Source organism: Neovison vison, chromosome 14 (assembly GCF_020171115.1).
Source record: "Neovison vison isolate M4711 chromosome 14, ASM_NN_V1, whole genome shotgun sequence".
Classification (NCBI taxonomy): Eukaryota; Metazoa; Chordata; class Mammalia; order Carnivora; family Mustelidae; genus Neogale; species Neogale vison.
In genome coordinates this window covers 22,398,377-22,421,037 of record NC_058104.1, presented here as the reverse complement: position 1 = coordinate 22,421,037, position 22,661 = coordinate 22,398,377, and the positions used below count along the sequence as shown (strand labels likewise).

Below are 22,661 nucleotides of genomic sequence, written 5' to 3'. Positions count from 1 at the left end.
GGAAGCCCATTCAGGCGGCCCACAGTTTAGCTCCAGAAAGCCCTGTCTATGCCCCACGTCAGATGCCGTTTGTCTTGGGGGTCCCCTCTCTTGGGAAGCCCTCTTTGACTGCCCGCTGGGGACTTCTTCCCACTGTCTTTGGAAGTAGAGTAGGGACCAGAACCTATATACTTTTAGGGACCAGGTAAACCGAGATTCAAATCTCTGCTCCATTTGAGTCTTTGGATAAGTTCCTTCTGTGTTCTAAGCCTTGTTTCTGCATCTCTAGCAATGGGGTGATGGTGAGCCCCACCTTAGTAGGGCTTGTGCTGGGCGGAATCAGGGCCCCCAAAGTTGTCCACATCCTAATCCCTGAAATGTGTGGCTCTGTTACTTTCCGCAGTGAAGGAGAATTTACAGATGTGGTTAGGATAAGGGTCTTGAATGCAGACGGACAGATTTTCCTGCGTTTTCTGGGTGTGCTCACTGTGATCGCTAGGGTCCTTACAAGAGGGAGACAGGAGGGCGAGAGGGAGACAATATAAAGACAGAGGCAGAGGTCAGACAGGAGAGAAGCTGCCATGGGGCTGGCTGTGAAGACGGAGGGAGGGGCTCCAAGCCAACAAATGCAGGTGGCTTCCAGAAGCTGGGAGAATAAGGAAATGGACCCCGTGGAGCCTCTAGCATGAGTGCAGCTAGGAGACACCTTAACTTCAGCGCAGGGAAACTGATTTCAGACGTCTGACCCCCGAGCTGAAACAGATTCATATGTGTCGTCTGAAGCCACGAGATTTGTGATGCGTACACGCAGTGGTTACAAGAAACTCCTGTTTGTAGTGAAGCTCAATTTTCATTAGCATGACGGGGTACACGGGAGAGCCACTGCAGTGGAGGTGGGCGGGGGCTCTCTGAATCCCCGCTGCAGTAAAGGGGCTTCTGGGTCAGCACTCCACCAACGGCAGTTGTCATCAAAGAGGACGATTTTGGCCTATTTCTGTGACTATCTGTGCTACATCGTGTGGCATGATTCCTTCCTTTTTCTGTGTCCCCCAGGACACTCCGAGGTCTTCAGAGAAGGAAGACCTTGTCCTATTCCTGTGGTTCCCTTAGTGCCTGGCACACAGTCACTCTTCAGTGAATGAGAGCATGCCAGACTGAACAGAGGTGGCCCTCTCCTTATCTTCTGCGAGGGCTTGAGTAACTGTGTCCGTTCTTTTTGGGTCCCCCTTTCCTTCTGCAAGATGTCTGGGCTGATGTTGTGATTTTTCCCCTCAGCCTTTGCTGAGCTGAAGTACAGAGACATTTGTCTCTCACAGTCTCTCACTGTAGGTCCTGGCTGGGGAAGGCAGAGACAGTGGCCCTAGCAGGAGGCTCTTTCAAGGGAACATGACCTTGGAGATCTGGTTGCTTCCAGACCCACAGCCTGTGCTGTTCAGAATCTCTGTTAGTGAATTTCTAGCATGGCCTTTGCAGGCCCTGGGCTCGGAGGGCTGGAAGGGGAGCTGACTGCATGGATGTGGCCATTTTGGCATTAATGATCTGGAGAGAGAGATACCTTCAGGGGCAGGGCTAGGGCAGGCGAAGATGGCATACCTAATTGTTTCAATTCATATCTGATGGGTAGTGGCAACAGCCCCCACTTTGGAGCTGGGCCTGGGTTGGAACAACAAGTTCATGTCTTATTATCTGTGTGACCTTGCTGGGTCAAACCCTGAGCCACTGTGCATGTCTTATCAAGCGGGACCCACGCTAATAGCCAGAGCTAATGCCTGTCGGCTGATCTTATGGGCTACCTGAGGCTCTGCTCAGAGCTTCACATGCCCGATTCCAGGTCATGTCCTCCCAGTCCCAAGGTCAGGGTCATCCTATGCCTTCTCTACAGATGGAAGAGCTGAGGCTCGGCGAGGCTTTGGACCTTGCCCAAGTCCAAGGCTAGAAAGGGCTACAGGTGCAGTTTGTACGTGGTGGCCTGTCTCCAGAGCCCATGTGCTGACTTCAGATCCCCCCGCCAGACCGGCAACACCTGCCAGATTGCAGCGTTACTGAGATGAGTGGAGCCACTGAGCCTGACCCTCGTGGGACGTACATTTTCCGTAGGCTGTGCTATTGTGATTACTGTCCTACTGGTCATAGCGTCCACTACCACCCGCTGTCCATCTTCAGAATTCCTGAGTTCTGCCTTCTGGTTTCTTTAATTCTAGCCTGGGCAAGTCTGATGTGGTGTTTACAAGTTTGCACACATGTATTTGCATGTATGTGTATATATATATATGGGTGTGTATGGATACACACCCATATGTATATGCACTGAATGAATATATACATACATAATGCACTGAATGAGTAAGAGTTGTGCAACCATCACCACAATCTAATTTTAGAACATTTGTTTCATCCTCAAAAGCAACCTTTATAGTCCTTCTTTATAGTCCTTCCCTCCTCCTCCCTTGGGACAGTTAATTTTATGTGTCAACCTGACTGGCCTAATTAAACATTTTTTTCTGGAGGTGTCTGTGTGGGTGCTCCCACATATTAGCATTTTTTTTTTTAAAGAGAGAGAGGGGATTAACATTTGTTAAGAGGGTAGATCTCAGGTTAAATATTCTTACCACAAAACAGTAACAATAACCACACACACAAAAAACAACCACAAAAGGATACAAGGAAACCTTTGAAGATGACTAATATGTTCATCATCTTGATTGTGGTGATGGTATCACAAGTGTATACAAATATCTAAACTCCCTGAATTGTATACCTTAACCCCGTGCCATCTTTTTGTATGCCAGTTGTAGCGATGGTAAGGTTGGGGCAGCACATTTTTCTGATAAAATTGATGTGAGGAGTCAAGAAGGAAACACACCTGATGTGTCTGCCACATTGTAACAGTTCATTGGGCATGTAAGCTGTTCCTGGAAGAGATTTCCAGAAGAGGACTGTAACTAGTTCCTATTACAGAAAAGGAAGCCCAGGCTCAGAGAGTAGAAGTAGCCAGTCTTTTGGCTGGCTGGTGGTCCTGGGACCCAGGCACACTGGCTTCTTGTCCTAGCGTTCTCCCTACCACATTGCTTCTGGAAGAAGCTTCTTTCTGGCCAAGGGGTTTTTAATGCTGATTTGGGAAGACGTTAACAGAAATGGAGAAAGGGTAGTCTGCATTCATCTCTGGGCACCATGCCAGAGGTGTAATGGGGAAATTAGACCAGTTGGGTTACTGATCCTACCTTAGAATGAAAAGGGTTTCATTCTAAACTAATTATATCATATAAGGTATGAAGAGTGGCAGCCAGCTCTTCTAGGTGTTCCTAATGGACTGATGGAGGCTTTGCACTCAGTTGCAAATGGGTCAAGTCTGTGGAGTCCAACTGGCCGGTAGAACACCATGACCTCATGAGACTTAATAAACAGAAACCACTTCTCTCTAGCGCCACAATCTTAATAACTGTGCAGATATTCTGGCTATATGTTTCAAGTCCCGAGTTTGTTTCTTATGGATTTGCCATACAAAATAAGCTCTGTCCTTGCAGGAAGAGACTTTTGGGCAGAATTCATTTATTAAATCAACAAATCTTCATTATGCATCTACTGTGTATTATGCACTGACCTAAAAGCTAACAATATGCATTGGATAGGCCCAACCTGATCCCTGTCTGCATCAGTTCACTACACATTCAGTTGCAAACACAGACATCCTAAAATAGGGGCTTAAACAGATTGGGGTTTATTTTTATCTTCTGAAAGTATTTTGGAGATAGGCGGTTGAAGGATGGGGCGGGTGTTTCAACAATGCTATAAGAGACTTGGACTCTGTATCTTTTTGCTTTTGCCACTCACAAAGATTTTGTGTTTGTCCCCATGGTTGCAAGATGGCTTCTGTACTTCCAGATATCACATCTATATTACAAGTAGGTCAAAAGCCTTCTCCTCCCAAGATCTTTCTGTTTTTCTTGGAGATTCCCTTCCCAACAGACTCTAATTCTACCTCTTCAGTCAGAATTTTGTCACGTGGCCACCACTGGCTGAACGGTGTCTAGAAATGTGAGGGGGGAGTTGGATTAGGATGATGTTGGATGACCTGTAGTATCTACTATACTGCCTGAATATCTAAAGGAGCGGGCAGACATTTCCTCATTAATCATTCATTTCTATTGGAGAGTCTCAGTGTATGTCTTCGGTTGGGTTTCTTTTGGAGTAGACCCTGAGGTAGGGATTTGAGGGCAAGTATTTTTATTTGGGGCTGATCCTAGGATACACTGGTATAAGTGGGGTAATTAAGGTGGAGAAGGAAGGAAACCAGTATCCGCTGTACCACTGAGCAGGTCACTGTGGTAGGCAGCTGGGGTCACCTGGACTGAGAACCTCATAGCTTTGTCCTGCGCTAAGCGGTGAGATAGCTGGGGTTATTTATCTTCCAACCCCATCCCTCCTTGGATGTTGCTGGGGACCTTCCCTTTCCAGCAATTCCAGCCTTCTCCAGAAAAGTCCTTGCATGGAGAGTCGCTGGGATATGTGGTCGGATGCTGTGGGCATGAGCTTGGACGTTGCGGTCTGGAGGGGAGTTGGTGGGGCATTCGCCACACCTGAGTCTTTAACCTGTGCTGGGGTGTTAGGTGAACCCTTCCTGAAGAAGCAATTTCTGAGACCAAACAAGAAAAAAGCAGTGGACCTTCGAGTGTCCCAGTTAAAGGGAGTAGCATGTGTAAAGGCTCAGGGCAGGAAAGAATTTCAGATGTTTAAGGCCTGGGGGGGGGTGAGGCTGGTGAGGCAATTGGGGCCTTGGGGTACACAGAGTTTCATGGATCCAGAACCCTCTAATTAAAAAAAAAAAAAAAGCCTCCTTTCCCTGATGCCTGGTGCTTCATAATGAGAGAGGGATAGAGGGGTAAGCGTTCTTCCTGATGTCCTGACATCTTCCCTCCTTTCTGCCCTCCTTCTCTTTCTTTTAAAACCTTTCCTCCTTACATTCTTAAGGTGCACTCCCCGCTACTCTGTCTCAACGTCCTCTCCCCATGTTTTAGTAGGAACCTTGGTCTGACTCTGCATCGGTTACAAAGTGCTTTTTACATCAGTCATCAGCACACGCTCATGCCATCCTCTCAGAGTGCCCCTTCTGGGACTGATGGGTTCAAGCACCCCTATTTTACAGCCAAGGGAACTGAGGCTCAGAGAAAGAAGGCAACTTCTCTGGGTTCTCAGTGCCTGTCAGACGCTGATTTAGGACTCCAAACCAGCGTTGGAACCCCCTACCCGGCATTGTCCTCCACCACGCCAGGACCCAGCGTGGTGCCCCAGTGTGGTTTTAATTCTCAGTCTGTGACTTGTTTTGATTTTGCCTCAGCAGCCTTCTGATATTATCCTGCCTCTTCAGCTGACTGGCTGAGTAATGATATCATCCAATGTTTGATGTGCCTCCATGCTTTTTGAAAAACATTACTGTCTGTTTTCTTCAAGAGTGGCTGAGCAGTCAGGTAGATTATATTAAAATCCTTGGGGAAAACAGAATGTTCAAAACCAACAAGCTTGTCTTTGCAGAGGGGCCTGGGAGGAGTCCTCCTTATGCAGATGAGGGAAGTGGGATCTGGTGAAGGCAGGCGCGCAGGCTGGGTGTAGGGTCATCTGCTGTTTTGGTCTCCCTTTGCCCCTTCACCCCATCTCCTGGCTCTGGTGATAGGACCTTGGTGTCCCTTTGGGAAGCCAGCTGGGTTTGCCAGATAAAATACAGGACATCCAGTTAAGTCCGAACTTCAAACTGGGTATCAACAGCAACAATTTTTTTGGTATAAGTATATTCCAAATATTGCGTGGGATTTATACTATAAATCCTTTCACTGCTTGTCTGAAATTCAAATTTGCCTGGGTATCCTGTATTTTTACTTGCTACATTTGATAGCCATGACACCTCTTAGCTCAAATGTTGGAGTGAGACTGATCCACCCGACCTGGGCTCCCGCCCAGCCAGTGCATTTTATCCCTCCCACCCACAGAGATCCCCTCCAAGCTGGGGATATCAGCTTCAGTTTTGGAGATCTGGCTTGGACCACTAAGAAAGAGATTCTTTTTGGCAGCGTTGCTCATCTGTGAAAGGCAGACCCTAGGGTCCAACAAATGAGAGTCTGGGTAAGCACGAAGCCAAGAGAGAGAAAAACAGCCGAGAGAAAGAGAGGATTCAACTTTAAAGAAACCTGTGGGGGGCCTGGGACCAGCTTCATTGAATTTCACCTTCATCTTGGCACCTCGTGGTGATGGAACAGTCAAGCACCGTTTGGATGAGGTTGCAAGCAAGGGTGATAGCAGCAGTAGGATGAAAGCGAAGCCGTCCATGGTGAAGGTTATGGGAAAGAGCCATCCTAATCATGGCCGTGGTGGGAGGAGTGATGGAATGGAATGGCGTGCATGGTCAAGGGCCGGATGTGTTCTTGTTGGCAAGAGTTCTGCTCAGGGTTGCTGATCCGCTGATAATGAAGGTGAGGTTGCCCGTGATGATTACGATGGTATTGGTAAGGAGAAGAAGATAACAAGGAAAAGAGTCATTCTCAACCCCAGTCTATCACCAGGTCTTATCAATTCTACCCTCATCAGTTTTATTTTGCATTTTAAAAGATTTTGTTTGTTTATTTGAGAGAGAGTGGGAGCAAAAGGGATCACAGAGGGAGAGGGAGAAGCAGGCTCCCCGCCGTGCTGAGAGCCCGATGTGGGGCTCGATCCCAGGACCCTGAGATCGTGACCTGAACCAAAGGCAGAAGTTTAACCGACTAAGCCACCCAGGTACCCCCACCCTCTTCAGTTTTAAAAGTTACCTACTCACTTCACTGTCTATGTAGTGCCATCACCACTGTAGCCCAAGCCACTAGGAGGTCTTGCTGTTTCTACTGCTAACTGACCTCCTTGCTGGTCTTCGTGCCTCCCTAGGGTCTACGATCCATGCTAAAGCCAGTATGGAGAGTGAGATTTTAAAAATGTAAAAATTTTAAAAAAAGAAGTCAAGTTTCACTTCTCCACTCAGACCCATTCAGTGGCTTCAACTAGAATCCAAACACTTAACATGACCTCAAGACCAGCATGACCCGGCCCCTATCTGTACCCCAATCTCATTTCCCTCTACTTGCTCCTCTTTGTGTTCCAGCTTGATTACTCTTCTTTTGGTTTTTCTAGAATGTACTGAACCCTTCATATAAGTCATCCCCTAGGCATGAAATGCCTTTTCATCCTTTGTGTCTCGGCATCCGTGTTGGTTCCTAGATTCCAAATCCAAAAAACCTCCCCATTACTTTCTCTCATGGCACCCTGTTCTAAGGATACTTTGTTTAATAATTCTCTTGCCAATTAATCAATTTTTGAGTCTTGGCACCATGCTTCTTTAAGAACTTGTCACCAGAGTGCTGCTCCTCCTAAGACAAGTCATCTCCAGCATCTAGAATCCTCCTCCATGGACCCCTGTGTGCCCTACAAACATGACTATTTTTTTGTCTGTGTCCTGCTTGGAGAATGCTGAGAAGTCTACAGCATGCCTTTCTTAATGGCAGGGGCGCTGTGTTTGGGTTGCTCATGCCTATGTTCTCAACACAAGCTATAGTGTCTGGCACATATTAGGCACTCAAGAAGTATTTCTTGAAGGAATGAGAGGTTTTATGGTGGTGAAGAAGGTAGTGGAGTTGATAAGGATGATGGTGATGATAAGAGTGGGGGTGATGGGGGTGACGATGGTGATGATGGTGGTGATGATGGTGCTGGGGGTGATGGGGGTGATGATGGTGACGATGGTGATGATGGTGCTGGGGGTGATGATGATGATGGTGACGATGGTGATGATGGTGGTGATGATGGTGCTGGGGGTGATGACAATGACGATGGTGATGATGGTGATGATGGTGGTGGTGATGGTGCTGGGGGTGATGATGATGATGATGGTGATGATGGTGATGATGGTGGTGGTGATGGTGCTGGGTGTGATGATGATGATGGTGACGATGGTGATGATGGTGGTGATGATGGTGCTGGGGGTGATGACAATGACAATGGTGATGATGGTGATGATGGTGGTGGTGATGGTGCTGGGGGTGATGATGATGATGATGGTGACGATGGTGATGATGGTGGTGATGATGGTGCTGGGGGTGATGACGATGATGATGGTGACGATGGTGATGATGGTGATGGTGATGTGATGATGATAGTCATGGTCATGATGGTGACAGTGACAGAGGGGATAGAGGGATAGACACAGAGGACCTGGACTAGCTCATTGCTTTAAAGAACTTCTATTAAAAAATGCATCTGCCTTTAGCCTCTGTAGTCAACCTAGAAATACCAACTGAAGGTAGATTTTGGAGGAAGGATAATTGGAGCTGGAGAAAGAGGGGTGCTGAAGATTAACCCCCAGGTGGGACTGTCAGACTGACAGGGCCCCAGTGTCTTACTTTCCCAGTTTGTGGGAAGCCACTGTCCCTGCATTACAGCACCCAGAACTCCAGCCCCTCTCTAGGCGCTGGGGTGCAGAGGAGGAGGGGCTCACGTGGCGCAGGAGGGGGAGCCTTGGGAAGGGCGGGGGAGGGAAAGCTCCGTGCACAAGGGGCTGTTGGGGGGAGTCTAGAGTGTAGGTGCTGGTGTGGGGAGAGCAGGGAGGGCTAGGGCCGAAGGGGAGAGGCAGGGCAGACTGGGTCAGGGGCGGGTGGGGCAGGGAGGTGGCGGGGAGGATGGTTCGGGGACAGTGTGGATGATTTGGGGACGGTGCGGAGGTGATCCGAGGGCAACGATCCTGGGAGGCAGGTGGGAGGTGGGAATGGAGGGCTGAGGTGTGGCGTTCAGCCTGGGGGGAGGTCTAAGGGGAGGGATAAAGGCTCTAATGGGGGTCCGAAGTCGGAGGTGGATCGCAGGTATGGGGTCTTAGAGTGGCGGTGGCATCGGAGGGCTGGGAGCGGTTTGGGAGGAGCGCGTGCAGGTCTGAGGGCGCAGGTGAGGGGCTGGGGGCGGAGCTAGGGCGAGAGGGAGGGCTCGAGGACCGAAGGGCCGGGCAGCTCCCAGTCCGGAGGCTCCGGAGGAGGAGCTGGGAACCGCGGGCCGAGGGCCGGGCTGCGCCATGAGGGTGCACCTGGGCATGCTGGCGGGCGCGGCGGCTCTGACAGGGGCGCTGAGCTTCGTGCTCTTGGCGGCCGCCATCGGCACGGACTTCTGGTACATCATTGACACCGAGCGGCTGGAGCGGGGCGGCCCGGGGGCGTGGGGCTGGGCGGGGGCCGCCAACCGCAGCCAGCTTGAACCTCTGAGCTCGCACTCCGGCCTCTGGCGCACCTGCCGGGGTAAGGGGGAGCGCGGGGACGCTACGTGGTGCCGCGCCCACCTGGGACCTGTTGCTGGGCCAGCAGTCCTCCCTGAGCTCCAAAACACAAAATGCGGGGACGGGGCCTGGGCCAGGTGGGTAGAGGGCTGCGGGTAGAGGGCTCCAGCCAGCGCCGTTGTCTCCGCTCGCTCCGCCCTCCCGGGGTAGCATCTAGGTCGGGAGTGGGGGTGAGGCCTCAGGCTGGGGTCCCAACTCCAGGTCCGCACCCACTGATTCTTCTGCCCCATCTAGTCCAGAGCTCGTGTGTGCCGCTGATGAACCCCTTCTGGCAGGAGAATGTGACCGTCAGCGACTCAAGCCGACAACTTCTCAGTGAGTTTGGGAGGATTGGGTTCGGGGGAGTCCTGAGTCTGGACACTGGTTTTGGAGCTCTTCTCCAAAGAGCAGGGCTGGGGTCCTGTGGAGGGGGCAGCTGGTGCCAGAGAGGGAGTGGAGATAAGAGGAGGGGCCAGGCCTCTCTTGTGCCACAGCTCACACTGTGTGGTTTAGGATTCATTCGACAAACGTTGATCGCAGGCTTCCTCTGTGCCAGGCACTGTGCTGATGATTAAGACCCAGGTCGTGCCCTGGGTCTCACAGACTAGCTGCGGAGTCAGATGTGGAAATGCCCATTCACATTTCAGAGCGACAAGCCGCAGGATGGAGGGTGGGTGGGAGTTGGAAGAGATGCCTAAACCAGCCTGAGGAGCTGAATGCGGAAAAGAGAGGAGCCCAGAGACCCGAACGCACACCCTGTGTCGGCCTCGGGGCTGAGAACAAGCCCTTGGCAGGAGCCAGGAAGCAGTGAGTATCTGTGGAACGTTCAGCAAAGATCAGGGGCAGAGACTTTGCCCCTGGGGCCACTGGCTCTGTCCCGTTCAGGACTGATTTCCCAGAGCCTAGCACAGTGCTTGGAACTCAGTCACGGTGGGAAGACTGAATGCAGGAAAGTGAATGGGCTGAACAGGCACTTGAGAAAGGAGGGACCTAAACATAACAGTTCAGTGAGTTTGTTGAGGCTGGCAGGAGGCCAGGCATGGAGCTAAATGCTTTTCATCTATGTCTTTAGTTAAACTCCACTGCTACCCTGTGAAGCTAAGTATCGTCTCCATGATTACCTTCATTCTTCCTGCAAAGAAGCTGAGACTTGGAGAGGTACCATAGGAAGAATGTGATGAGGAAGTGAAGGCTGAGTTCCACAGACCTTGAAAAGTGTGGGCTGCTTTTGATGGACTTGTTGAGGCTTAGGAACAAAGATCAAGTCGCTAGCATGGCCAACAAGGGCTTCCGGGGTGCCTCTTCGGTTTCAATCTCCCCCTTGCTTTTTCTTCTTTGGCTATGCTGGCCTGGGGCCGCTTCCTGAATCATGCCCAGTTTCCTCCTGCCCCTGGGACTTTGCACATGCCATTTCCTCTACCTGAGATCTCTCTGCTCCCATCCCACCAGCTTCTACTCATACCCTGGGTTTTGTGACATTTTTGCGTTAAAGTCTGATTCCCTCATTAGACCATGAGTTCTGTGAGGATGGGGACCATGTCTGTCTTGCCATGGCTTGATCCCCAATATTTAGCCCAGAATCTGGTGTGGGGTGGGGTCCTGAGCCCAGATTTGCTGAGCAGGTACGAGAGTGAGTACCAGTTGTCTTATGTTAGAGGTGGAACATATTTGTTAAATGAATGATGAGAACATGAGTGGAACAGAAGTTCAGTGCTGTGTTGGGAAATCGTTAGTAATTGTCTTTCTGGGGGAGGAGGGAGTCTTGATTTGAAGCATTTGCCGATTCCGGTGGTGTAGATATTCCCACCGGGGTCAACTTCAGGCTGTCAGCATGGCAGCTGTCTCCTCCAGTTCCTAAAAACAGCAGCTGGCTTTCCTGAGCTGATAGAATCCAGCTGCTACACCCTGCATAAGGTCCTGGGGCAGATGTCCCCTAGATACTCAATGTATTTGGGAGGTTGAAGGAAGGCAGAAGTGCCATGAACTCTGTCCCCAGCCCCAAGCTGACCAGAATCAATTTGGGGTGTTCTCAGAGCATTGTTTCAAGAATGATCAAGAGTTCCTGCCCTTGACATGAGGGACATGGGTGCCAGATGCCAGCTCAGACCCTTCCTAGGACCCTCTGGGATCGCGGGACAGGTGTCTTAACCTCTGAGACTCAGTGTCAACATCTATCAAAACGAAATGTCAAAACTATGAGGGGGGCGTGGTCAGAATTCTGTAAATCAGCTGGATGAAAAAGAGTGTCCTTACCTGGGACCTCACGTAATGCTTGGTTGTTGCAGTATCTCTGTGTTGCATCAAAGTACTGGGCACACAGTAAGTGCTCAGTAAACACTAGTCTTTGCTATTCCTTCCAGCCTCTCTTAGATGCAGTTCCGTCTCTGGAGCCCTGACCCTTTGCTGGGCTGGGGGCTGGCATTTAGGTACTTATCACATCTGTGGGTGAAGCAGACTAACTAGTATTGGCATTGGCCTGGCTCCTTTGTGCATCTTAATAATGCCAGCAACCCTGTGTGCTTCAGTATTTTGAGAAACAGGCAACAGTCACATTCAGAGCCTGTTCATCTGTTCATTCTCAGACCCAGGCCTAAGCCCCCCAGCTTCACTGCCAAGGAAACATGCAGCCTTGGCCATGTTCCCTATCTCTCCGAGCGTGGTTTCCCTCATGGGCAGAGGGAGGATGTCTGCCTCTTCTCTTCATAAGGATATGGCAGGGATGGAACAGGAGAGTGTATTTAAAGAGCTTCAGCGGTGCCTTGCCTCTGTAAGTGCCCCTTGAATGGGAGCTGCTATTATTACCATTATATCATCCAAGAAAGAGCAGGCTGCCCCTTCAGACCACATGCTTGCTGCATACCTTCCCCAGAGGAATACTTTTCTCAGAATCTCTTTGTCCCCAGAATGAATTTTGAATCTTGCCCAAGCTCTTTTGTTAGGTGAAGATGTTTTATTCCTTAAGGACCTGCTGCTAGGGTCACAGAGGAGAGAGGACAGTTGTCAGAGCAGCGTGTTCTCCAAGCCAGCCTCCTAGACAAATCCCAGTGGGGATTTGTGGGGGAGAGCTCTTGATTTTCCCTGCGAACCCCAAGCAAGCAGACCACTCCAGCACCCACTAAAAACTCACCTTGCCTGGATGTTTTGTCTTCCAGATTAGCTCTGGGGATGTCCTGGGTTTGATTCCTTGGCCAGGGACTGGAATTACTTTTGGTGGAGGAGGACGGGATCATCAAATTCAGCGCCATGTTGAAGAAAGAGTCACAATTTAGAAACAACCAGGGTAGCAGTACCAACCAGAAGTCTTTTGGTGAAATGCGAATCATCCTTATTTAAACAAGAAAAGGAATTCCCGGTCCATTTAACCGAGAAGTTCAAATGTGCTAGAATCCAGAGAATTAAACTCAATTTCTTTCTTCTCCTCTCTGGGCTTTGCCTCTGTTTGGGTCCTGCTTTCAATAAACCACCTCTCCTCTTAACAACCCAAGCAGGAGGCTCTCTGCTTGCCAAGTCTGCAGAAATTCTGATTAGGCTTCTCTTTGGACCAGCCTGGATCCCATGCCCAGGGCTGTGGTCCACGGGATGGGATGTGCTGATGGCCGGGGTGAGATGTGCTCCTTGTAACAGGGGGAAGGAGTAGGGCCAGTTCCAACACAGATAAGGGTCCCACATCTTACCAGCTGTGTGGCTTCTGGCCCAACCTTTGCTTCCATAAACAGGCTGCTCTAAGATGAGATGAGATCCAATATGCAAAGCACCTCGCAGGGGTGCACAGAGCAGAGTAGGAGCTCCATTCATGTCCCCTCCTGTTCTGGGTCCCACTGCCTCCCTGAGCCTCAGGCTTCTCTTCTGTGAAAATGGAGCTAATTATTTACTTAGTCCATAAATAAATAATTGTCTGTTTACTGGGCTCCTGGTCCCCCATCCTACGCTGCCTCTTCCAACTGGGAATCAGAGATCTGAGTTACAAGGAGGAAAGGCAGGAGCAGAGTTGAGCAGGAGGACTGAGGGCAGGGTGTTCCAGAGACTGCCAGAAGGCCAGTGTTTGTGGAGGTGGCTCAGAAAGTACTTCTCACCCACACCTCGGGTCCTCCCTATGCCTTACTTCAGCTGTGTCTCCTAAGAGCCAGGAACAAGGTAAGGCTGCTTATCCCACAGCTAAGCACACCAGGACTAGAGCAGACAGAGATGCCTCGCCCAACATAGCACAGCAGTGGCAGAAGCCCGACCGAGGGCCAGAGGCCTGGCCTGCCTGTCTTCTGAGGTGGTGAAGTTGGAAAATCACAGGATTGGGTCTCTGGTCTCTCTGGGTACCCGGCTGTTGCAGTGGTGTGGAAAATTGAAACCAGCCCTCCCACGATGCCTGGTGCTGATTGCAAGAGAGGAGATGGTGGGGGACAGAAATAAAGGGACTAGGGACATAATGGGATTCAGAGGTGGCCTCAGTCTAGAGGGAATTTCTCAGTGTGATTCATGGATAGCTGTGTGGTAGGCAGGGACGGAAGTGGGGGCGTCTGGAGTGTCAGCATCCCCGGGCACAAAGGCCTGGGCTTCAGGCGGCCCCTCTGGTGCCAGTTGAAATGCAAGGACACACTTTAAACAAATTAAAAAAAAACCAGAAAATTCATATTCAGCATAATTCCACTTTCTGGGATCTACCCTATGAGTTTCTAAGAGGCTCACCTTAACCATTTTTGTGGCAACAGAGAGCAAGAGGCAGCCTCGGGGCTCGTGGGTGGAAATAGGGCTAAGCGTCTGCATGTGGTACGTCTGTCCATTGGAAGATTTTGTCGTCTGCAAAGGTAATATACTAATGTGCATGCAAGACCAAGAAATCCTGTGGAATGAGAAAAGCCAGTTACAGAGTGTTATAAGCAAGATACTTGTGGATGGCCTAACACGTTCTGTTTTCAGATGTTGAAGTAGGACTGGCTGTGCCCTTTTGAATTCGAGAAATCGGTAAATACCTAGGAAAGTATGAATATATGGGAAAACGACTGGCAGCGTGTGCATCCAAGCACTTATAAGAGGTTCAGTATGGGCAGGGAAGGACGAAGGAGTTGAGGTGGGGGCTGCATGGGTCTTGTTTTCATTTCTTCTGAGAAGAATGCTATTGTGTTTGCTATAATGCAGGCCCGGGGAGGACTGTCCCAGTGGTTGAATTTCCTTGTAGCGTGGTTCATGGAACTACAGGAGCACTGCCCACTTGTCCAGCTGCAAGAGCTGGGACATGTGTATCCTTCCAGATATCTTCTGCCTCAGGGCCTTGGCACATGCCATCTCTTTCTTTAGGAATGCTTTCCCCCACGCCTTCTCATCTGACCTTAAAGTTGAGACCTCCTCTGCTTGCCCCCAGAGCCTTTCCTAATTTGCAGGCTGGGTTAAACACCCCTTGTCTGCTGTCCTGCCACCCGTTTGTCAACCTCCTTTGCTGTTCCATCCCAGTTCGGAGACTTGATGGCTGTACCTTCTTGAGCAGCTGACTCAGTACCTTGAACTCACTTTTCTCATCTGTGAAATGGGCATTCATATTCTTACCTGGTAGAGCCCAAGGTGGTTGAGGGCAAGAAAGAAACAGTTATTCTCACATTTGGTGCTCAGGACAGCTTGGCAAAGTCAGGGCCCATGGTCCAATGGACAGGGGAGGTAACAGAAAGGCTTTTGGGAGGCAATGACATTCGCTTGGTAAGAGATAGCATCGGGATTTGAACCTATGTCTTTGCTCATTGTAGAGTCCTGCTTTTTCTGTATCACAACAGCGCATTCTGGAGTGCTCGAAGGGAATGGAAGATGCAGCCCCTATTCTAAAAAGGACTGCATTCTGGTCACCCCAGATTCTAGAACAAATATCTACAAAAATGCAAAAATTGACTTCCTTCCCAGGCACGATCTGTACTGAATATCTCTGAGCTTTTCTTGGTCTGCAGGTCACACTGACAAGTCTTGAACATAAAGACACTGTGACATTTCCCCCTTTGAGAAATGGTTCCTGACATTTCCTTCTTTCTGATGTCTGTGCAGAAACCCTGTCTCCGCTTTCTGTAAGAGCACAACTATTACTTCACTAATCACCCCAGGGCTTCCTGACCTCGCTGGTGTTGTGGAATTGGAAGCCTGGTTTTCCCATTGAGCAGTTCTTTGAACAGTAAGATGATGGGAATCACAGTCACCTTTTCCTTGGCATGAACATCTTTGCTTCTTTCTGGGTTTTCTCTTCCCTTTGCTTACAACAAAGCTTTTTTGTTTTTCTTCTTCTTTTTTTTTTTTTCCCCTCAACAAAGTGTTTTTGAATCGAAAGGTTTCTTGCCTTTGGGCACACGTTGGTCCTCAAAAGGATTAACTGGGTAGGCCTCACATTCTATGGCAAGGGTCCTTTTAAGAAAAGGGGAATGGAGATGTGGGCAGAAAGTGGGAATGACACAGCCACCAGGCTGTGTCAAGGATTGCCAGCATCCTTGGGAAGCTGGAGGAAGCAGGGAAGGACTCCCCCATAGCCTCTGGAGGGGAGTGCAATCATGGGACCTTGATTTTGGGCTTGTGGCTTCCAGGACTGTCAAGTAGGGGGCACCTGTAGGGGACAGGTGTTTCTGTAGGGGACACCTGGCTTGTAGTAATTTGTGATGTCCCCCAAGGAAACAGATGCAATCACCTTATCCGAAGAATAAGGTATCCTTGCCTACCCTGTTTTTCTGCATCATCCTGCTGGCTTCCTTCATGACATATCACAGCCTGTAACTTTGTTTCCCTGCTCGTCTATCTCCTGCCCTGGACCCTGGTCTCCAGGCGCAGGAGGGCAGGGACATTCTCCGCTGCGGTGTCCCCGGGCTCTCTGGCAGAGCGTGGCCCTCATTAGGGGCCTATAGATACCTGTTTTCAAATAAGATGTGGCTGGAAATGGGTACAGGACTCCGAATCCATCCCCATGCCCCAGGTCTGTGGCCCTGAAAATAACAAAGACCAAGGTGTACACATACACACGTGTGTGCGCATGCACGTGCATACACACACACACACACACACACACACCACGGAAAGCTAAGCCAAACTTTAGCAGGAGATTTTACAAGTCTCCCACGGGAAGCCTGCTCTTACCCAGACTTTTAATTGAACGTGTACGTCAAGTCAGCTCGCAGCAAGTCTGGGGAACTCACACGTGGTGCCGCTGGGGCTGAACCCACTCCAGGAAACCTCATTAATTTCTAAATGATGAATGATTTCACTTCCCAGCCATGGTCTGGAGTCAATGCCATACAGGGGGATGCCTCTGCCAGGGCCAGGTTTTCACCCCAGCTGTTGTACTTCCTGGCCCAGGATTTTTCCTGGAAGGAAGGAAGGAAGGAAGGAAGGGACGGACAAGCCTTGGGAGGGATATTACTCTTGTCTCCTTGACTTACACAGGTTGGTGGCTTTTACAGGGTTGAGGACAAAGTGACTGGGTCACCGTGGAGGCCGGGCTGGATTCTTGTCTGCACCATCACTTTACTAGCGGGCTTATGATCCACTTAGCACTTACTCTATGGGACGTGGTACCGACATTAAACTTCCCCATGTCGCCCCATTGTCTTCAGGCACACGGTCCTGAGGGCAGTCCCGTGAGCCACCTTTTCACAGAGGTGGAAATGGAGTTCCTGCCGAATGAAGAGACACACCCAGGGCCCCAGCATCAGAGACCGAATACAGATGCAGAGTACCCGGCTGGAGAAAGTGCATGGTTTGAACCCCCTGTGAGATCATCTCTCAAGCTTCTTGGCTTTATTTTCATTTCTTAGAAACCACCATATTTTCTTGCCTTAGAGAAACACCATCTAGCTCTTAATTAACGAGGTTGGTGAGTACCCATTGGGCATTCACGGTCTCCTGAGAGCTCCTCTGGAAACTCAGGGATGCGATCGTGTTAGAAGAACCCATTCAAGGATCCTGCAGCTTAACAGGAGAGAGAGAAGAGGGAGCTGCCCTCCATCCTAGGTGACAGATGCCAGGACAGGGCGACTGTGGGGAGCCGAGGGGGCACAGAGCAGACTGTGGGCATAGGTTTAAGGAGAGACCTGAGCTGGGTCTGTTCTCAAGAGCAAGAGCGAAGTATTTATTTTCATCCCCATCTTGCTTCCAAAAGGACTGAAAGACGCTTAGTGCCCAATTCACGGTCAATAATTAATAAATATTTGGTAAACGAATGGCTGGTAAAGAACTTTGCACTTGTTTCCCATTCTGCTTTGGCTGGTGGGAAGCTCAGAGCCAAGACGGTGGCAAATGTTTAGACATTGGGATCCTGAGACCCCAGATTTCTTCTACCCTCTTCTCTCCCACCCCCACACCAACTGACTTCCATGGAACTCCTTTTTTTTCTACTTTCTGGTTTTGTAATGTAAGTTCTTATCATGCCTTGTTAATGTAATGTGCGTCTGCCTCACCAGCCACCTGCAATCTGGGGACAGGGACGAGGAGTAGGGGATGTTTTTTCTCTGGCCTCCCCTCCTCTCACCTGTTCATCCCCCCCAGACCCACGCCTGCCCTCGCCAGTCACTGTTTTCATTAACGGAACTCAGAGCAGATGTTCCCCATGCGATGATGGGTCACTGTGGAGAGAGTTGGTCAGGAGCCTGGGAGGGAAGACTGGAAGCTGGCGGGCTGGGCAGCCTAGGACGGGGAGCCAGGACAGGCAGAGAGCACCAGAGGGAAGTGGGGGAACCCTATGTGGAAGAGCAAAGGCAGGGTTGGGTCTTTAGGAAATACTTGGAAGGCAGCTATGCTCACCACTATACCACCAGCGCAGGAAATACTTGGGTCTTGAGAGCAGGGGCTGCTTTCAGGGTCTGGGGAGCGAGGGGCCAGGCGTGCATGGGGCTTGCCCAATATGGTGGTGTTCAGAGCTTGAACACCCTGCTGAGCTCTGGAACCCGTCTGGTCCCCACTCCGAATCCACCTCTGTAATACTGGTGCCCCCTAGTCCCCGAGGCCGGACCTGCCCCAGCTCCAGGCCACTGTACACCTCTATCTCTGTTGCCTCTGCTCTGGTCCAGTGGGCATCTCATGCTGACCGAGCCCCAAACCCAATGCTTCTTCCCTCCTCTTCCCACCTGTGCAGACGGCAGCAGATCCATCCAGCGCTTAGGTCCCAGATCTCGCTGCTGTCTTGTCCTCTTGTTCTCAAACCTTCAACACCATTGCCCGTTTTATCCTCAGAATATACCTGGAATCCAATCCCTTCCCAGCAGCCCCAGGCCACCCTCATCCTTACCAGGGTGATTGCAGTATTCCGCGATGGTCCTCCTGCTCCTTGTCTTTGTTTTCTTGGGCAGGTTGGGTGGCTTAAAAACCCAGAAGTGTATTGTGTCATAATCCTGGAGGTCAGGAGTCTGAAATGTAGGGGTCCAGGGGGCAGGTACTCCTAGAAGCTCCAAGGCAAAATATGGTCCCTGCTTCCTCGGCTTCAGGTGGTGGCACCAGTCCCCAGAAGCCCTTGGCATGGGGCCATATAGCTCTGTCTGTCACCTGTCTTCACCGCCTCTCCTCTGTGTTCTCGCCTGCCTCTTCCCAGGGCCCTAGTCATTGGGTGCGAGACCCCCCCTCGAATCCAGATGAGCTCGTGCAGAGACCCCCTCATTCCATTCCATCTGCAAAGACTCTCATCCCAGATCGGGTCACCTTCAGTGGTTCCAGCTGGACAGGAGCTTGGGAGCCACCTGTCCGGCCCCTGGCCCCCTCTGCTGTCTACTCTCAGTATAGCAAGCAGAGAGGTCTTGTGAAACGGAAGTTAAACTGTGGGCTTCTCTTGCCCCGAGCTGCCCACCTGGTGTCCCCTTCACTCAGAGGGAAGTCCACAGTCCTGTGTGTGCTCTGCTCTTAGCTCCCTGCTTTCATCTCCTGCATCCCCTCTCCCCCACACTCTCTCCGTGCCGCCCCTGCCAGCTTCCCCTGTGCCTCCATCCCACCAGGGACAGTCCCTCCCTGGGTCCTCTGCACCTGCTCCTCCCTTGCCCCCCCCAACTTTCTTTCTGCAGGCTGCCTTTCTCACCTCCTTTCTGGGGCTCTGCTTGAATGTCACCTCCTCGGAGAAGCCACGGCTCCTTCTGTGCCGTGTTCACCGCCCACCCCAGCCACTTGTCACCATCTCTCAACCACGTCACTGATCTGTTCACTGCTTGACTCGACTCACTAGAGTGCTCAGGAAACATGCTGAGTATGTGAACGAACATGGCAGTTCCTGCCTCATGGGGAGCTTGAGGACGCGTGCTTGTGAGATCCGAAGCCTGGCACAGATGAGTCTCTGCACTTGTTACTTCCAAAACTTACTTAGTTTACTTTACTACAAGTCTAGTCCACATAGAATGTTTGTTAATTTCAGGGAGTGCAGCACAGGGACAGGACAGCTCACTTGAGCACGGGTCATGGCAACAGGTGTAGTCACTCTCCACATCCTGCAACATTGTTACAGTATTATTGGTTATTTTCGCTACACTGTGGTTTTTGTCCCCTGACTTCTTTATTTTACACCTGGAAGGGTGTATGTCTTCACCCCCTTTATCTGTTTCACTTATCTCCCCAGTCTCTCCTCTCTGGCAAGTACCAGTTTATTTTCAGCATTTAAGAGTCTGGTTTTTTGTTTGTTTGTTTGCTTGTTTGTTTTGTTTTCTGGATTCCGCGGATCAGTGAAATCATACAGCGTGTGTCTTTCTCCGTCTGACTTGTTTCACTTATGTAATGGAATGTTACTCAGCCACAAAAACAAGTGGGATCTTGTCGTTTGTGACATGTTGTTACATCACCGTCATCAGACGTGGTAGTAACAGTGACGTTAATTTTTTTTTCTCCCTGCATCTGGGGGCTGGCCCATAGGTGGTGCCCAGTAAGTGTTTGTTGATTGACTGAAAGTTGTTGGTAACTCTCCTCTGCCTGCTGTCCTCCTCTCTCTTCTAAGCCATGCATGGGACATTTGTGATTCTGCTGCCGCTCAGCCTGATCCTGATGGTGTTTGGGGGGATGACGGGGTTTCTGAGTTTCCTCCTCCGAGTCTCCATCCTCCTCCTGCTCACAGGGACCCTCTTCCTCTTTGGAGGTAGGTGCCCCCCTTGCCGGAGCATGGGGGCCCCTTGTGAACCCTCAGCCAGGGAGGGGCAGGCGTCTTCTCTGGGGCTCAGTTTTCCCATCTGTGACATCACATCTGGGCGGGATGAATGGGTCCCAAGAGAGAAGTAGAGGGTGGGAGCATGTCCTGAGGATTATTTCCTGATTTCACAGAGGATCCTAGAGCTTCTGTTTGAGGGCTTCTCCCTCAAGCTTCTCCCTTCTCCCTCATGTGCCTCTGCCCTTCTGATGCATCTTCCTTTGACTGATTGACTGATTGATTAAAAACCGGGCAATGCCAGGGTTAATCCCCTTTGTTTGGCAGAACAGAGGCTTTCAAAGATGGGATCCAGTGCACAGCTGGTGTCCTAAGCCCTTTCTCCTTCCTCCTTCCTTCCTCCCTCCTTCCTGTGGGCTTGAAATAGTCCCTCCTTAAACCCAGAACAGGAAGAGAGGTGATTCACACACTTGGGATCCATGGAGAGAAAACCCCAAAAAGACTGTCTGGAGGTGAAAAGTGTGAGGCTCAGATGTCCTCTGACCTCTGCTAGTATTAACACTGGCATTAAGAGTTTACCCACGGACTAATTCTCGAAACCACCCTGCCCACTCGGACTTTCTACAGTGGTGGAAAGTCTAATCCATGTTGGGCCATTGGGGGGCCTCAGGCCAGGCTGCGGAGCACTTTAGGTGGAGCTGATGCCCAGGAGGGCTGAGATGTTCATTTCCACTACTTTACTTTCAGTTGAAATAGCCCCCTGTGGCCAACAGCTGTGTCTCTGGACAGCGCAGCTCTCATTCCTGGTCTCTGGAGACCCACCGTGGGCCAGCCCCATGCTGGGTGTGGGGGAATCCAGGATGAGCCCCCTGGAGCTCACAGCCCAGTTGGGGAGATGGCCATTAGCCCAGCCATTTCACAAACAAATGCAAAACTGCAGTTCTGATCTGGACAGTGACAGCGGGTGGTGCTGTGAAGCCATGAGGTGGGGGGACTTGACCTGTTTGGGGAGGTTCCAGAAGCCAAGCGTGAGCTGAGGTGGGATGGAAAAGAGTTTCTGGGGGTGGGAGGGAAGGGAATAAGAAGGGAGCATGCACCGGATAGGGGACTAGCAAGGGCAAAGGCCCTGTGGTGGGAGGAGCATGGACACCTAGAGAGGTGGGATTTGTGAGGAGGAGAAGGAGCCCAGGGTTTTGATCTGCTCTCCTTTGCCTCTCCTGCAGCCTTGGTGACCCTGGCTGGAATTAGCGTCTACATCGCGTACTCGGCCGCCGCCTTCCGGGAGGCGCTGTGTCTCCTGGAGGAGAAGGCCCTCCTCGACCAGGTGGACATCCACTTTGGCTGGTCCCTGGCCCTGGGCTGGATGAGCTTCATCGCCGAGCTGCTCACTGGCGCGGCCTTTATGGGGGCAGCCCATGTGCTCAGACTGAGACAGAGGCAGGACCAGGCCATATGAGCCCGATGCTTGGTCTGGTGGGAGACAGGGGCCTGGCCTGGGGCCCCAGGGATCCATCTGTGGGCTGCAGCCTCTTCCTCAAAGGCCACTGGTGGTGGGAACAACCCGAGGACTGCTGTGGGCTGAGCTCCAGGCCTGGCTGTCATCTCTGTGCCGTCTGTGCTGCCTGGTGTGGTGTGTCTGTGTGTTTGTGCACGCGTGTGTCTGTGTGGGCTGGAGGAGGCCATTGGAGTGCAGAACCCACCTCCCACGAAATAACAGATTAGCCCCTTGATCATAACCAGAACTTTCTGGATGCAGCCCCGGTGGGCCTCCTCTGGCTTCACTTCAATCCTCACCCCTGCTCATTGCATCCGCTCCGCTTCTTTGCTAAGGACACGCAAGACCAGAGAGGTTAGGTAAGCTGCACAAAGGTGCACAGTGAGCTGGTAGTGTACTCCTTGCTCCAAGAACAGTGCTCAGTCCCTTACCACAGTTCTGAGCAGGTCCAGCAGGCTGGCCGCAGGGCGATTGCTGTGTGTGGGGCTGCAGACCCCCAGACTCAGGCCACAGGCCTCACAGGACCTGGACCCCCTGCCTGGGGCACAGTGTCAAGTGAGGGGATGAGGGCAGAAATCTGGGCTCCTCACCAACCAGGTGGTGCCCGTGTCCCCCCTTGCCTCAGGGAGGTACACGCTCGTCCCGTCCACTGTCCCGGAGCTCGACAGGCCGGGCTTCCTCGGAGCGATGATTCTCAGTGATCAGGGGCTCAGTACTGCAACAGAAACAGTCATCCCGGACATGGAAGCCCCGCCAGGTTCCTGGTGGCCAGTGTGCTGGTCGTCTTACTGTGTCACGTCAGAGACTGTGGGAGGGCC

At 51.2% G+C, this 22,661-nt stretch overlaps 1 protein-coding gene across 2 annotated transcripts; it reads left to right on the top strand.

Annotated features, from left to right (window-relative positions):
* The first annotated feature begins 9,052 nt into the window (after positions 1 to 9,052).
* TMEM114 (transmembrane protein 114) lies at positions 9,053 to 21,804 on the top strand. Of its 2 annotated transcripts, XM_044233580.1 has the most exons (4): positions 9,053 to 9,272; positions 9,545 to 9,625; positions 20,205 to 20,342; positions 21,572 to 21,804. In XM_044233580.1, exons 1-4 carry the CDS (start codon positions 9,053 to 9,055, stop codon positions 21,802 to 21,804), a joined length of 672 nt encoding a protein of 223 aa, XP_044089515.1. The 2 variants fall into 2 exon arrangements, with proteins under 2 accessions (XP_044089515.1, XP_044089516.1); XM_044233581.1 differs by lacking the exon at positions 20,205 to 20,342.
* Positions 21,805 to 22,661: the final 857 nt, after the last annotated feature.

Coding starts and splice junctions, on each gene's coding strand:
- TMEM114 (XM_044233580.1), top strand. CDS start 9,053: ATGAGGGTGCACCTGGGCATGCTGGCGGGCGCGGCGGCTCTGACAGGG. Junction 9,273..9,544: donor CCTCTGGCGCACCTGCCGGG/GTAAGGGGGAGC, acceptor TGCCCCATCTAG/TCCAGAGCTCGTGTGTGCCG. Junction 9,626..20,204: donor CTCAAGCCGACAACTTCTCA/GTGAGTTTGGGA, acceptor CTCTCTTCTAAG/CCATGCATGGGACATTTGTG.